We start from the raw sequence: 15318 nt of genomic DNA, 5'->3' as shown, positions 1-15318 counted from the left end.
TCTCGCGGGAGGTTAGGTCCCTCTTGGCTGGGAGGACCATCTGGCTGCTCGTCGGCGTGGAGGCTCGGTGCCCTGCGGTCGGGCGGTCCCTCTTGGTGCGGAGGACCAAGGGGCTGCTCTTTGTCACTGGAGGAGTCGCCAGGCGGGTAGGCGCGGGGTTGCTTTGCTGCGTGTTTTTTGGAGTGGGGGCCGGCGGCGGGGGGTGGAGAGCGGTTTGGGCGGCGGAGGAGCCGCCTGGTGGGGGGAAGTTCGGGGTCTGGAGTTAGCGAGAGCAGGGCCGCAAAATCACCCGGAGGGGGAAACAGAGACAGGCGATAACCCGAGAGGGGAGGGGGTGTTGGGGGAGTGGGAGTGTTGGAGGGGTTAGGCAGTGGGTGGGGGGGGGTTGTTAGGGAGTGGGGGGGGGTTGTTAGGGAGTGGGGGGGGGTTGTTAGGGAGTGGGGGGGGGTTGTTAGGGAGTGGGGGGGGTTGTTAGGGAGTGGGGTGGGGGTTGTTAGGGAGTGGGGGGGGGGTTGTTAGGGAGTGGGTGGGGGTTGTTAGGGAGTGGGGGGGGGGTTGTTAGGGAGTGGGTGGGGGTTGTTAGGGAGTGGGGGGGGTTGTTAGGGAGTGGGGGGGGGGGTTGTTAGGGAGTGGGGGGGGTTGTTAGGGAGTGGGGGGGGGGTTGTTAGGGAGTGGGGGGGGGGTTGTTAGGGAGTGGGGGGGGTTGTTAGGGAGTGGGGGGGGGGTTGTTAGGGAGTGGGGGGGGGGGGTTGTTAGGGAGTGGGGGGGGGGGGTTGTTAGGGAGTGGGGGGGGTTGTTAGGCAGTGGGTGGGGGGGTTGTTAGGGAGTGGGGGGGGGGGTTGTTAGGGAGTGGGGGGGGGGTTGTTAGGGAGTGGGGGGGGTTGTTAGGGAGTGGGGTGGGGGTTGTTAGGGAGTGGGGGGGGTTGTTAGGGAGTGGGGGGGGGTTGTTAGGGAGTGGGGGGGGGTTGTTAGGCAGTGGGTGGGGGGGGGTTGTTAGGGAGTGGGGTGGGGGTTGTTAGGGAGTGGGGGGGGGTTTGTTAGGGAGTGGGGGGGGGGTTGTTAGGGAGTGGGGTGGGGGTTGTTAGGGAGTGGGGGGGGGGTTGTTAGGGAGTGGGGGGGGGTTGTTAGGGAGTGGGGGGGGGGGTTGTTAGGGAGTGGGGGGGGGGTTGTTAGGGAGTGGTGGGGGGGTTGTTAGGGAGTGGTGGGGGGGTTGTTAGGGAGTGGTGGGGGGGTTGTTAGGGAGTGGGGTGGGGGTGTTGGGTTAGGGAGTGGGAGTGGGGGCGGTGTTGGGGGGGGGGTTAGGGAGTGGGGGGGTTGTTAGGGAGTGAGGGGGTGTTGGGGGGGGTTAGGGAGTGAGGGGGTGTTGGGGGGGGTTAGGGAGTGAGGGGGTGTTGGGGGGGTTGTTAGGGAGTGGGGGGATGTTGGGGGGGTTGTTAGGGAGTGGGGGGATGTTGGGGGGGTTGTTAGGGAGTGGGGGGATGTTGGGGGGGTTGTTAGGGAGTGGGGGGATGTTGGGGGGGGGTTAGGGAGTGGGGGGATGTTGGGGGGGGGGTTAGGGAGTGGGGGGATGTTGGGGGGGTTGTTAGGGAGTGAGGGGGTGTTGGGGGGGTTGTTAGGGAGTGGGGGGATGTTGGGGGGGGGGTTAGGGAGTGGGGGGATGTTGGGGGGGGGGGTTAGGGAGTGGGGGGATGTTGGGGGGGGAGTTAGGGAGTGAGGGGGTGTTGGGGGGGGTTAGGGAGTGAGGGGGTGTTGGGGGGGGTTAGGGAGTGGGGGGATGTTGGGGGTTAGGGAGTGGGGGGGTGTTGGGGGGGGGGGTTAGGGAGTGGGGGGATGTTGGGGGGGGAGTTAGGGAGTGAGGGGGTGTTGGGGGGGGTTAGGGAGTGAGGGGGTGTTGGGGGGGGTTAGGGAGTGGGGGGATGTTGGGGGTTAGGGAGTGAGGGGGTGTTGGGGGGGGTTAGGGAGTGAGGGGGTGTTGGGGGGGGTTAGGGAGTGGGGGGATGTTGGGGATTAGGGAGTGAGGGGGTTTGTTAGGGAGTGGGGGTGTTGGGGGTTAGGGAGTGGGGGTGTTGTGGAGGGGGAGTTAGGGAGTGGGGGTGTTGGGGTTGTTAGTGGGGGTGTTGGAGGGGTGTTAGGGAGTGGGGGTGTTGTGGGTTAGGGAGTGGGGGTGTTGTGGAGGGGGAGTTAGGGAGTGGGGGTGTTGGGGTTGTTAGTGGGGGTGTTGGAGGGGTGTTAGGGAGTGGGTGTGTTGGGGGTTAGGGAGTGGGGGTGTTGGGGGGGTTAGAGAGAGGGGGTGTTGGGGGGTAGTGTTAGAGATAGGGGGAATGGGTGTGTTAGCGAGTGGGAGGGTTAGAGAAGAGAGGGGAGGCAGAGTGGAGAGTAGGAGAGGGGGCGGGGGGAGAGAGGAGAATGGTGAAAGAGGGAGTAGAAGATGTGGAGGGAGGGTGGGGGTGAGACCGGGGTGTGAAAAGGGCATAGAGGAAATGGGAAGGGGAACAGAGTGGGTAGGGGGAGAGAAAGCAGGACAGGGTGAAGGGGTTGGAACGCAGGGGGAGGGAGAGGGATGAGAAGTGGGGAGGGAGAGAAAGGGTGAGAAGGAAGGGGGTGGAGGATGGGTGGGGAGAGCAATGTGTGGGGAGCACTGAGGGGGGCTTATGGTTAGCTGGAAGTTGGAGAGGTTGGATGGAGAGCAGGAGATCTCAGTTGCTGATTAAAGTCTCGCAAACCGATAACTGCAAATGTTCAGGAAGGGACGGGAATATCAGGGATTGCTATGAAATAATGAATTTCCAATAACTGGTTTTGATTGCAGGCAGGGAGCTCTATTGTATTTTCTTTTTCAAGGGAAAGCGTGAACGCAGTCTCCCACTACCACAAATTTTATTGTTATGTTGATTTGCTGTTGACACACAATCAAAGTTATTCCTATTGCTATGCAGTGGTAATAAAAAGGCACTTGTTTTCCTCAGGTAGCTGACAACTGTCTTGGCGATGTTAGGAAAGTCTGTTGATGAGGTTTCTGAGAGCGTGCTGGTGTCTTTAGGTGGCCTGTAGGTATGTGTCAGTATTGGCAAGGAATCTTCCTGCAGAGAACATAACATAAGAAATAGGAACAGGAGTAGACCGTTTGGCCCCTTGAGTCTGCTGCAGCATTCAATAAGATCATGGCTGATCTGCTTGTGTTTCAAATTCCACACTCCCATCTACCCCCCGATAACCTTTGATTCCCTCGTCAAACAAGAATCTATCTACCTCTGCCTTAATAATTTTCAATGACCCTGCCTCCACTGCCTTCTGATGCAGAGAGTTCCAAAGTCACACAACCTTCTGAGAGAAAAAAATTCTCCTCATTTCTGTCCTAAAACAGTGTCCCCTAGTTCTGGACTCATCCACAAGAGGAAATGTCCTTTCCACGTCCACCTTGTCAAAGCTGTTCAGGATCTTGTATACTTCAATCCGATCACCCCTCACTCTTCTAAACTCCAGTGGAAACAAACCCAGTCTGTCCAACTTTTTCTCCTAAGATAGCCCACTTATTCCGGGTATCAATCTAGTAAACCACCTCTGAACCGCCTCCAACGCATTTACACTCTTCCTTAAATAAGGAAACCAAAACTGCGCACCATATTCGAGGTGCGGCTCACCAATGCCCTGTATAACTGAAGCATAACATCCTTACTTTTATGTTCAATTCCTCTCGTAATAAAGGGTAGCATTCCATTAGCCTTCTTAATTACTTGCTGTACTGGCATACTAACTGTTTGTGACTCATGTACTAGAATCCCTGGATCCCTCTGCACCTCAGAATTATCCAGCTGTTCTCTATTTAAGTAATATTCTGCTTTTTTGTTCTTCCTGTGAAAGTGAACACTTTACATTTTCACACATTAAACTCTATTTGCCAGGTCTTTGCCCACTCACTCAACGTATCTATATCCATCTGCAATCTCCTCATGTCCTCTTCACAACATACTTTCCTACCTATCTTTGTGCCATCTCCAAATTTAGCTACTATGCCTTCATTCCCCTTATCTAAATCATTGATGTAAATTGTAAAAAGTTGAAGCCCCAGCACAGACCATGTGGGACTCCACTTGTCACATCCTGCTAATCTGAAAAAAACCCATTTATTCATACTCTCTGATTTTTGCCAGCCACTCTTCTATCCATGCTAATATGTTACCTCTACACCATGTGCTTTTATTTTCAGTACTAATCTTTGATTTGACACCTTATCAAATGCCTTCTGGAAATCCAAGTATAGTATATCTACATGGTCCCCTTTATCCTTCAAAGAAACAATACATTGCTTAAACATGATTTCCCTTTCACAAAACCATGCTATGTCTTCCTGATTGCTTTGAGCTCTTCTAAGTACCCAACTATAGTCCCCTTAATGATGGATTCTAACAACTACTCACGGCAGATGTCAGGCTAACTGGCCTATAGTTTTCTGCCTCCCTCCCTTCTTGAATAGACGGGTTATATTTGCTACTTTCCAGTCTGATGGAACCTTTTCAGAATCTAGCGAGTTTTAGAAAATTAACACCAGCACATTGACTGCCTCATTAGCTACCTCTTTGAAGGCCCTAGGATGTAGTCCATCGGGATCTGGAGACTTGTCAGCCCGCAGCTCTATCAATTTGCTCAGTACCACTTCCCTAGTGATTTCAGTTTCACTAAGTTCTTTTCTCATTTTCACCTCCTGATTTGCAGCTATTACTGGAATGTATTTTGTATCCTCTATAGTGAACACAAAAGCAAAATGTTTGTTCATTTCTTCCATCATTTCCTTATTATCACAATTTTAACAGCACAGATGGAGGCTATTCAGCCCATTGTGTTTTCACCAGCTCTCCAAATGAGCATTATGACCTAGTGCCATTGCCCTGCCTTTTCCCCATACCCCTGCACATTGTTTCTATTCAACTAATGATCTGATGCCCTCTTGAAAGCCTCGGTTGAACCTGCCTCCACAACACTTCCAAGCAGTGCATTCCTGACCTGAACCACTTCTTGTGTGAAAAAGTTTTTTCTCACATCACATTTGCTTCTTTTGGAAATCCCTTTAAATCTGTGCCCTCTTGTTCTTGATTCTTTTATGAATGGGAACAGCTTCTCCCTATCTACTCTGTCCAGCCCTCTCATGATTTTGAACATCTCTGTCAAATCTCTTGGCCGCCTTCTCTGCAAGGAGAACAGTCCCAACCTCTCCAGTCGATCCTCATCGCTGAAGTTTCTAATCCCTGGAACCATTCTTGTAAACCTCCTCTCCACTCTGTCCAATGTACTCACACTCTTCCTATAGTGTGGCACCCAGAACTGTACATAATACTCCAGCTGAGGTCTAACAAGTGTCCTGTATAAATTCAGCATCACCTCCTTGCTTTTGTACTCAATGCCTCTTAATAAAGCCCAAGATAGTATATACTTTATTAACTGCTCTCTCCACCTGTCCTACCACCTTCAATGATCTATGCACATATACACACCCAGGTCATTCTGCTCCTGCACCCCCTTCAAAATTTCACCCCTTGTCTTATATTGACTGTTCATGTTCTTCCTACCAAAATGCATCACCTCACACTTCTCTGCACTTTACTTCATTTGCTACCTATCTGCCCACTCCACCAACTTGTCTACATCCTTTTGAAGTTCTACACTGTCCTCCTCGCAGTTCACAACACTCCCAAGCTTCGTACCATCCTCAAACTTTGAAATTGTCCCCATGCACACCAAGACCCAGATCATTAGTAAACATAAGGAAAAACAAGGGTTTCAATACTGACCCTGGGGAACTCCACTACAAACCTTCCTCCAGCCTGAAAAATATCCATTGACCATTACTTTCTGCTTCCTATTTTTCAGCCACTTTTGGATCCTTGTTGCTACTGTCCCTTTTATTCCATGAGCAATAACTTTTCTCAAATCTGTGGTGTGGCACTGTGTCAAATGCCTTTTGAAATTCCACGTACACCACATCAACAGCATTACCCTCATCGACCTTTTCTGTTACCTTTTCCAAATCTTGAAGTTAGTTAAACACGATTTCCCCTTTGGAAGCCCATGCTGGCTCGTCCTTATCGACCCATATTTTTCCATGTGACCAATGCTATCCCGAATAATTGTTTCTAGAATCTTGCCCACCACTGAAGTTAAACTGACTGGTCTGTAATTGCTGGGCTTATCTCTGCAACCATTTTTGAACAAGGGCATAATGTTTGCAATTGTCCAGTCCTCTGGCACCTCCCCTTACTCTAGGAAAGACTGAAAAATTATTGCCAGTGCCCCTGCAATTTCTACTTTCTCTTTCTTCAATATCCTTGGATGCATCTCGTCTGGTCCCGGTGCCTTGTCAACTTTAAGTACTGACAATCTATTCAACACTTATTGATTTTGAACCCTTCTAGTGACAGAGTTTCCTCATCTGTTACCAAGACCTCCTTGGTAAAGATGGATGCAAATTATTCATTTAATACCTCAGCCATGGTCCCTTTGTCCATGTGTAAATCCCCTTTTAGGCCCCTAATCGGCCCTACTCCTCCTTTACCACCGTTTTATTATTTATATGCCTTTGGGATTCCCCTTTATGTTGGCTGCCAGTCTTTTCTCATAGTCCCTCTTTGCTTCCCTAGTATGCTTTTTCACCTCCCCTCTGAACCTTCTGTCTTCCTCTTGGTTCTCAGTCGTAATTTCTACCTGACACCTGTCATAAGCACACTTTTTCTTCTTTACCTTAATTTCAATCTCCTTTTTCATCCAGGGAGCTCTGGATTTGTTTGCCCTACCTTTCCCTTTTGATGGAATATACCTTGACTGTGCCCGAACCAATTCTTTTTTGAAGGTAGCCCATTGTTCAGCTACAATTTTTCCCACCAATCTTTCGTTCCAGTCTGTCTGGCCCAGCTCCGTTCCTGCCCCACCAAAGTCAGCTCTCGTCCAGTTAATTATTCCTATTCTGGGTTGCCTTTTGTCTTTTTCTATCATCATTCTAAAATGTGCAATACAATGATTACTGTCTTCTAAATGTTCCCCCACTGACACTTGATCTACTTGGCCCACCTCATTTCCAAGAACCAGGTCCATAAGACATAGGAGCAGAAATTAGGCCATTTGGCCCATCGAGTCTGCTCCGCCATTCAATCATGGCTGATAAGTTTCTCAACCCCATTCTCCTGCCTTCTCCCCGTGACCTTTGATCCCCTTACCAATCAAGAACCTATCTATCTCGGTCTTAAATACACTCAATGACCTGGCCTCCACAGCCTTCTGTGGCAATGAATTCCATAGATTCACCACTCTCTGGTTAAAGAAGTTTCTCCTCATCTCTGTTCCAAAAAGTCTTCCCTTTACTCTGAGGCTGTGCCCTCGGGTCCTAGTCTCTCCTAATGGAAACATCTTCTCCATGTCCACTCTATCCAGGCCTTTCAGTATTCTGTAAGTTTCAATCAGATCCCCCCTCATCCTTCTAAACTCCATCGAGTATAGACCCAGAGTCCTCAAATGTTCCTCATATGTTAAGCCTTTCATTCCTGGGATCGTTCTTGTGAACCTCCTCTGCACCCTCTCCAAAGCCAGCACATCTTTCCTGAGATCCGGGGCCCAAAATTGCTCACAATATTCTAAAGGTCCAACAGAGCATTTTTTTCTTTTTGGATTGGATACATATTGCTGTAGGAAATTTTCCTGAACACAATCTAGGAACTCTTGCCCCTCTCCTCCCTTTACACTGCCACTGCCCCAGTCTACATTCGGGTAATTAAAATCCCCCATTGTAACTACTCTATAATGCTTGCATCTCTCTGTAATTTCCCTGCAGATTTGTTCTTCTACGTCCTTCTCACTAGTTGGCGATTTATAGACTACACCAGGCAATGTAATTGCACCCTTTTTGTTCCTTAGCTCTAGCCAAATTGATTCTGTCCTTGAACCCTCTGGGACATCCTCTTTCTTCAGAACGATAATGCTCTCCTTAACCAATATGCCTACACCTCATTTCCTATCTTTTCTGAACGCCTTGTACCCAGGAATATTTAGCCCCCAGTTCTGCTCTCCCTTGAGCCAGGTCTCTGTTATCGCCACAACATCATATTTCCACATGGCAATCTGTGCCTGTAACTCCACAATCTTATTTACTGCGCTCCGTGCATTCACATACATGCATAGTAACCCTGATTTAGATTTTTGTTACTTTCTCCCTCACCCCGACTTCACCTATTAACTTACTATTCTTTATATTTGTGCTATCTGTCCCTCCCAGTATTTTGTGCACCCTGATATTCCTCTCTAATATTTTCTCTTGGTTCCCACACCCTTGCTGAGTTAGTTTAAAGCCCTCCCAACAGCACTAGCAAAATGCCCTGCGAGGAACTCAGTCCCAGCTCTGTTCAGGTGCAACCTGTCCAGCTTGTACAGGCGCCATCTCCCCCAGAGCCAGTCCCAGTGTCCCAGAGATCTAAAGCTCTCCCTCCTGCACCATCTTTCCAGCCATGCATTCATCTGTCTTATCCTTCAATTTCTGTACTCACTGGCACATGGCACTGGGAGTAATCTGGAGATTATTACATTTGAGGTCCTGCTTGCTAATTTTCCACCTAGTTCCCTAAATTCTGTCACAGGACCACATTCCCTTTCCTACCTAAGTCATTGATACCAATATGGACCACGACCTCTGGCTGTTCACCCTCCCCCAGAAGAATGTCCTGTAGCCGTTCTGTGACATCCTTGACCCTGGCACCAGGGAGGCAACATATCATCCTGGAGTCACGCCACAGAAATGTCTATCTATTCCCTTAACCATTGAATCCCCTATCACTATTGCTTTTTTTTTCTTCTTCCTCCCCTCCTGTATAGCCAAGTCGCACGTGGTGCCACAAACTTGACTCTGACTGCACTCCTCTGAAGAACCAGCGCCCTCAGCAGCTTCCAAAACAGAAAACTTATGTGAGTGGGATCCCAGGGGACTCTTGCACTACCTGCCAACTCCTCTTGGACTGCCTGGTGGTCACCTGTTCCCTCTGTCTCTAGGCCCTGGAGCTACAAGTTGACCACCTCTCTGAACATGCTATCCATGTAGCTCTCAGCCTCGCGGACGTGCCACAGTGACCCCAGCTGCCGCTCGAGCTCAAACCCAGAGCTCAAGTTTCTGCAGTTGGCAGCACTTGCTGTACATGTTGTTGTCAAGGACACCGGTAGCATCCATGACATCACACGTATTACAGGACACACATTCCACTCCACTGAGCTGCCCTGCCATGTCTTAACACTACTTTCCTTATGTTAACTTTATTCTATTTTGGATTATTTATATTAATTTATTATACTGACCCTAAATTTCCCTTATTCCTGGTGCTTCTCAGTTAAATCCAAATATAGCTACTTGTTTAAAAACATTACACTTTTCTTACTCACCAGGCCCTACTTACCTATGTCACCACTCCCATTTCTCAGGAAAAGTAAAAAAGGAAAGGAGCACCTCCTCCCTCCTCACCGAACCCCCTCATTTACGTCTGCTCTTAAACCCTCACTGCTTCTTGCGCTGTTTTGGTGCTCCTCTGCTCTCGAACCCTCGCTGCTTCTCGCGTTGTTTTTATGCTCCTCTGCTGTCGAACCCTGGCGGCTTCTCGCGTTGTTTTTATGCTGCACTGCTCTCGAACCCTCGCTGCTTCTCGCGTTGTTTTTATGCTCCTCTGCTCTCGAACCCTCGCTGCTTCTCGTGCTGTTTTTATGCGCCTCCGCTCTTGAACTCTTACTGCTTCTCACACTGTTTTTATGCTCCTCTGCTATTAATTCCTCACTATTAACTATCTACTATTAACTCCCCACTGTCACTCTCTAGAGGACCAACACTCACTTTACTTTTTTCCCTTTTCCTTTTCACTGCCCTAATCTGTGCCTGTACTGATTCATACCACCTTGCATTACTGTGCTGGATTTCTGTTAGGAAGCTGGTACTGGCAGCATCAGTAGAGACTGGCTTCCTTTTAATTTACAAAGTTGCAAATTTAGGAAATGCCAGCTTTTAAATAATTTAATAATCTGGGCAAAATATCTGCAGGAAATTTAAATGCTCTACACGTTTTCCCTGTAAAATTGGGTGTTTGTGTTTTGTTCCACATGTTCAAAAATCCCAGTTGATAAGTAATTTAGGGAGATTTTAGTTAGTTACAAGATTAGGTTGGATAGGCTGGGGCTGTTTCTCTCGGTGCAAAGGAGATGGGGGCAGAGGTTTGATAGAGGTGTGCAAGATTACAATGTGGATAAAGTGATCAAGGAAATACAGTTCCCATTAGCTAGGGAGACCCAGACTTAAGGTTTTGAGCAAGAGATACAGGGGGAATGTGCGGAACGATATCTTAACACGGTAAGTGGTAATGACATGGAACTCACTGCCCCAGAGGCTGGTGGAAGCAGAGACAATCAGTGATTTCAAAAAGAAATTTGATGGACACTTGAAGGGAACAGACCTGCAGAGCTATAGGGATCGAGCGGGCAAGAGAGACTGACTGGATTGCTCCGGATGGGGGGGGTGTGGGGGGAAGCTAGCATGGACTCGATGGGCCAAACGGCTGTCTCCTGTGCCGTAAATGACTATGGCTACAGCATTACCATGGCAATGACCTGCAAGGTTGTCATCTGTGATTCAGTGGTTCAAGCCCTCGCCTGTGAGTCAGAAGAGTCTGGGTTGTAGCCCCACTCCAGGGCTCGAGCTCAAAACCAAGGTTGACACTCTGGTGCAGTACTGAGGGAGTGCTGCGCTGTTAAATGTGCCGTCTTTCAGATAGGATATTAAACTGAGGCCCCATCTGCCCTCTTGGAGGTAAAGCATCCAATGGTGCCATTTTGGAGAAGAGCTGAGTTCTCCCGGGTGTCCTGGCCAATATTGATCCCTCGATCAACATCACACAAAACAGACTGCCTGGTCATTCACACGTTGCTGTTTGTGGGAGTTTTCTGCGTGCAAATTAACAGCCACATTTCCTATATTACAACGATGACTACACTTCAGAAACATATAATTAGCCGGAAAGCATTTTGCGATGTCTAGTGGTTGTGAAAAGCGCTGTATAATTGCAAGTAATTTTCATGAAGTTCTGTACGAAATGACATTTTTTTCTCTATTTTTAAACAGACTGCCTTGTCTGCAGAGAGCTGTCATCGTTCTTTAAAATTATAAATATTAAGCAACATGCCAGAGAAAGATAACGCCTTCAACAATAATAGTGACAAGGCTGGGCACAGCTCGAGTGACATCTGCAGAGACTTCATGCGCAATGTCTGCAAACGGGGGAAGCGTTGCAAGTTCCATCACCCGGAGGTTAATGAAGCGTCCGAGCTCAGCGCCTTGAATGGGGAGGTGCCCCTGGGCAAAGGGGAAGTGCCCGTCTGCCGCGACCATTTGTATGGCGGTTGCCAGCGTGGGTCCAGGTGCAAATTCCTCCATTTTGGAGGCGATAGCGCCGGTGTGCCTCGTGATAAGACCTCGCCATCCTTCGCCGATGTCTATGATGAATACGGCCACTTGCTGAAGAGGCGGTGGGTGGAGAGCATGCGCTCTGACTCGTACGATCTTGGCGTGCCGCGCCCATTCCCGGTCGACTACCGCTACCTGGAGGAGGAGAACCTGATGCTGCGGAAGCGGGTGGAGGAGCTCAAGAAGCACGCGTCGAACCTGATGGCCACCAACGAGATCCTCCTTGAGCAAAACGCCCACTACCGCAACCAGCCCAAGGTGGTGACGCTGACCACGGCGGCCGAGCAGCTCGTGGCGCCGCCCACCGTCGCCGCCGTCACCGCCTACAACCACAGCATCGTGCAGGCCCACAACTCGCTGAGCAGCCAGGCGCTGCAGCCGCGGCAGGACCTGGTGGTGCCCGCCAGCGCCGGGCCCCCCTCCAGCGCCGCCCCGCCCCCTCCCCCCGGACCGCACCTGACGCCCGAGCTGGCCCTGGCCCAGACTATCGCCCAGGGAATGGCCACACCAGTTTCCATGGCAGCTGTCACTGTCTCCATCACACAGCCGATCCCGGGCATCACCATGAGCCACGCCACGACACCGATGGTCAGCTATGCTCTTGCATCGCAGAGCATGGGGATCACACCGATTCCTCACTGAAGGGCCAAGATGGCAAAAAGGATTTTGCTCCCAGCTTCTTGTAAAGTTTTCACTTTTGTGCAGTTGCTCGCAGGTTTAGCTGTAAACTTTTGAATCACATGACATTAAATATAGAATTCCAGTGTGCCAGATAAGTTTACATTTGATTCTTGGTCTTAATAATCTTTCAATTTTTCCACTGCTGGGAGCATCAAAACTGCTCTACGGTTGCCAGTAAAATTTCCTATTCTGTCCAGGTTTCAGGGGTGATGTCCCGTGAACAAAGGGCCCATCGTTCTCTCAATTAAACAAGACTGCAGCCAACAGAGAGAGAGAAAGCAACATTTCGACTCAATACCCCAATGCCCAGAGTCTCTGTATTATCACAGCCCACTGACAGGTTACATGTGCAATATGATGGTATGCAGAGCTCACACATTCCCATGGCCTTTTTTTTTTAAAGCGCTGCACGTTCTGCTCCATCACTCTAATCCTTAATTTAGACGATTTCAATTCAAATGTAATCTTTGGCACACAGCTTCCAAGAGAAAAGATCCTTTGTCAAGCTTTGTGTTTAATTTAAAATCAGCTTGTGCATCTTAATGTGCAAAGTATTTGTTTTCCTTGAGCGTTCATGAAAAGTTTAGGCACTGATATTTTTTTTAAAGATTATATTCCACTACTTAAGGATCCTGATGTCAATGTGAATTTCAGGATTTGGGAGATGACCTCATAAATTCTGCAAACAAGCTTCCACTGTTTGTCTTTCACCTACACTGCTTACACTTCCTGCCTCCCACTTCTCAAATAAAGCGTCTTGTAATTTGCTTCAAAAGCTAATGTTTTTTTAAGTCTCCTAACTGATGTATCCAACTTTTAGACCATTGTGGAGAAGACACAGCAGATGTCTTTGTTTGACTGCACTGTTAACTGCTGGAGCTTTTATTGGTTTGGAGTTGTGTATATGTAGTAATTGCCAGGAAGGTGCATTGGAAAGTTATCACATTGAAACAGGTTACAATGCGCTGCCAGCCGCCTAATGTAAAATGCAAATTGGCAACACTCAACACCACCTTCAGTTTTCTGGTTAGGAAATACTGTGTTTTTATTCTGCACCTAAGAGACTCAGTGCCGGACAGCTCCCCTGATAGCACAGTAACCGTATCGAGGGAATAGCTGACTTGTACGGACCCGAATAAGGTCACCAGTCTGTGCTGAGTTTGCCCATTGTTGTCACAGTGGCAGTTAGACGCCACCCTGAATTAAGGGAACACCAGAGATGGTTCCCATTTCCGACTTTTATCCAGCATCCCCTGTGGCCCAATGGTCTGCCAACACTGTCTTTCATCGCAGTAATTATTGGCCCATTGTGTGTAGATATTTGATGCCGTTCCTTTATTTTCCACGAAAGTCATATCAGAGGAGCAACTGAATTCATTGGCTTTTTTGGTGGTGTGGGGAGATGACAGGCATTAAACTGATAACCAAACTCACCTGCACATATACAGAGAAATATGCGTCGGTTACAGTTTCTAAGGTATTCATGCAGTAGGTCTGTGGCAGAATCATCCCCAGCAACACGAATCCATCGCTAATTGTGTTCACCTGGCAGCTAGCTGGTTTTCATTTCCAGCCCTACAGCTACACAGAGTTGGTTGGAAAAATTATGGTCATTGATATTGCAGACAATTGTTGGCAAGACTTGCACAGAGTCTGTCAGTGTATTGCCAACTCCCGATTAACCTTGTGGTCTCCAGAACTAGTCTTAACAAAGTTAGCGTTTCTTAATCGGAAATAAAAAGATTCGACTAGCTACGGCAACCGTTCAGATCAAGTGGCACTGTAACCAGTTTGACCATATAGCTGTGAACGACTATATCAACACTGACTGATCTGGGAATTGATCAACACTGACTAATATCAACACTGACTGATCTGGGAATTGATCAACACTGACTAATATCAACACTGACTGATCTGGGAATTGATCAACACTGACTAATATCAACACTGACTGATCTGGGAATTGATCAACACTGACTAATATCAACACTGACTGATCTGGGAATTGATCAACACTGACTAATATCAACACTGACTGATCTGGGAATTGATCAACACTGACTAATATCAACACTGACTGATCTGGGAATTGATCAACACTGACTAATATCAACACTGATCTGGGAATTGATCAACACTGACTGATCTGGGAATTGATCAACACTGACTAATATCAACACTGACTGATCTGGGAATTGATCAACACTGACTGATCTGGGAATTGATCAACACTGACTAATATCAACACTGACTGATCTGGGAATTGATCAACACTGACTAATATCAACACTGACTAATCTGGGAATTGATCAACACTGACTAATATCAACACTGACTGATCTGGGAATTGATCAACACTGACTAATATCAGCACTGACTGATCTGGGAATTGATCAACACTGACTATATCAACACTGACTAATCTGGGAATTGATCAACACTGACTATATCAACACTGACTAATCTGGTAATTGATCAACACTGACTATATCAACACTGACTGGTCTGGGAATTGATCAACACTGACTAATATCAACACTGACTAATCTGGGAATTGATCAACACTGACTAATATCAACACTGACTGATCTGGGAATTGATCAACACTGACTAATATCAACACTGACTGATCTGGGAATTGATCAACACTGACTAATATCAACACTGACTGATCTGGGAATTGATCAACACTGACTAATATCAACACTGACTGATCTGGGAATTGATCAACACTGACTAATATCAACACTGACTGATCTGGGAATTGATCAACACTGACTAATATCAACACTGATCTGGGAATTGATCAACACTGACTAATATCAACACTGACTGATCTGGGAATTGATCAACACTGACTGATCTGGGAATTGATCAACACTGACTAATATCAACACTGACTGATCTGGGAATTGATCAACACTGACTGATCTGGGAATTGATCAACACTGACTAATATCAACACTGACTGATCTGGGAATTGATCAACACTGACTAATATCAACACTGACTGATCTGGGAATTGATCAACACTGACTAATATCAACACTGACTGATCTGGGAATTGATCAACACTGACTAATATCAACACTGACTGATCTGGGAATTGATCAACATTGACTGATCTGGGAATTGATCAACACTGACTAATATCAACACTGACT

The 15318-nt window shown here is 47.9% G+C and overlaps 1 protein-coding gene across 2 annotated transcripts; it reads left to right on the top strand.

Moving 5' to 3' along the window:
- Positions 1 to 37: 37 nt before the first annotated feature.
- Positions 38 to 12926, top strand: LOC121271950 (zinc finger CCCH domain-containing protein 10-like). Of its 2 annotated transcripts, XM_041178207.1 has the most exons (3): positions 90 to 146; positions 2967 to 3051; positions 11129 to 12926. In XM_041178207.1, exon 3 carries the CDS (start codon positions 11186 to 11188, stop codon positions 12110 to 12112), a length of 927 nt encoding a protein of 308 aa, XP_041034141.1. In that variant the 5' UTR covers positions 90 to 146; positions 2967 to 3051; positions 11129 to 11185; the 3' UTR covers positions 12113 to 12926. The 2 variants fall into 2 exon arrangements, with proteins under 2 accessions (XP_041034140.1, XP_041034141.1); XM_041178206.1 differs by lacking the exon at positions 2967 to 3051 and having other exon boundaries at positions 38 to 146.
- The last annotated feature ends 2392 nt before the right edge of the window (positions 12927 to 15318 follow it).

The sequence above is a fragment of the Carcharodon carcharias genome, chromosome 32, assembly GCF_017639515.1.
Source record: "Carcharodon carcharias isolate sCarCar2 chromosome 32, sCarCar2.pri, whole genome shotgun sequence".
NCBI lineage: Eukaryota > Metazoa > Chordata > Chondrichthyes > Lamniformes > Lamnidae > Carcharodon > Carcharodon carcharias.
Note: the sequence above shows the minus strand (reverse complement) of the source record. Positions and strands in the feature narration are given on the sequence as shown.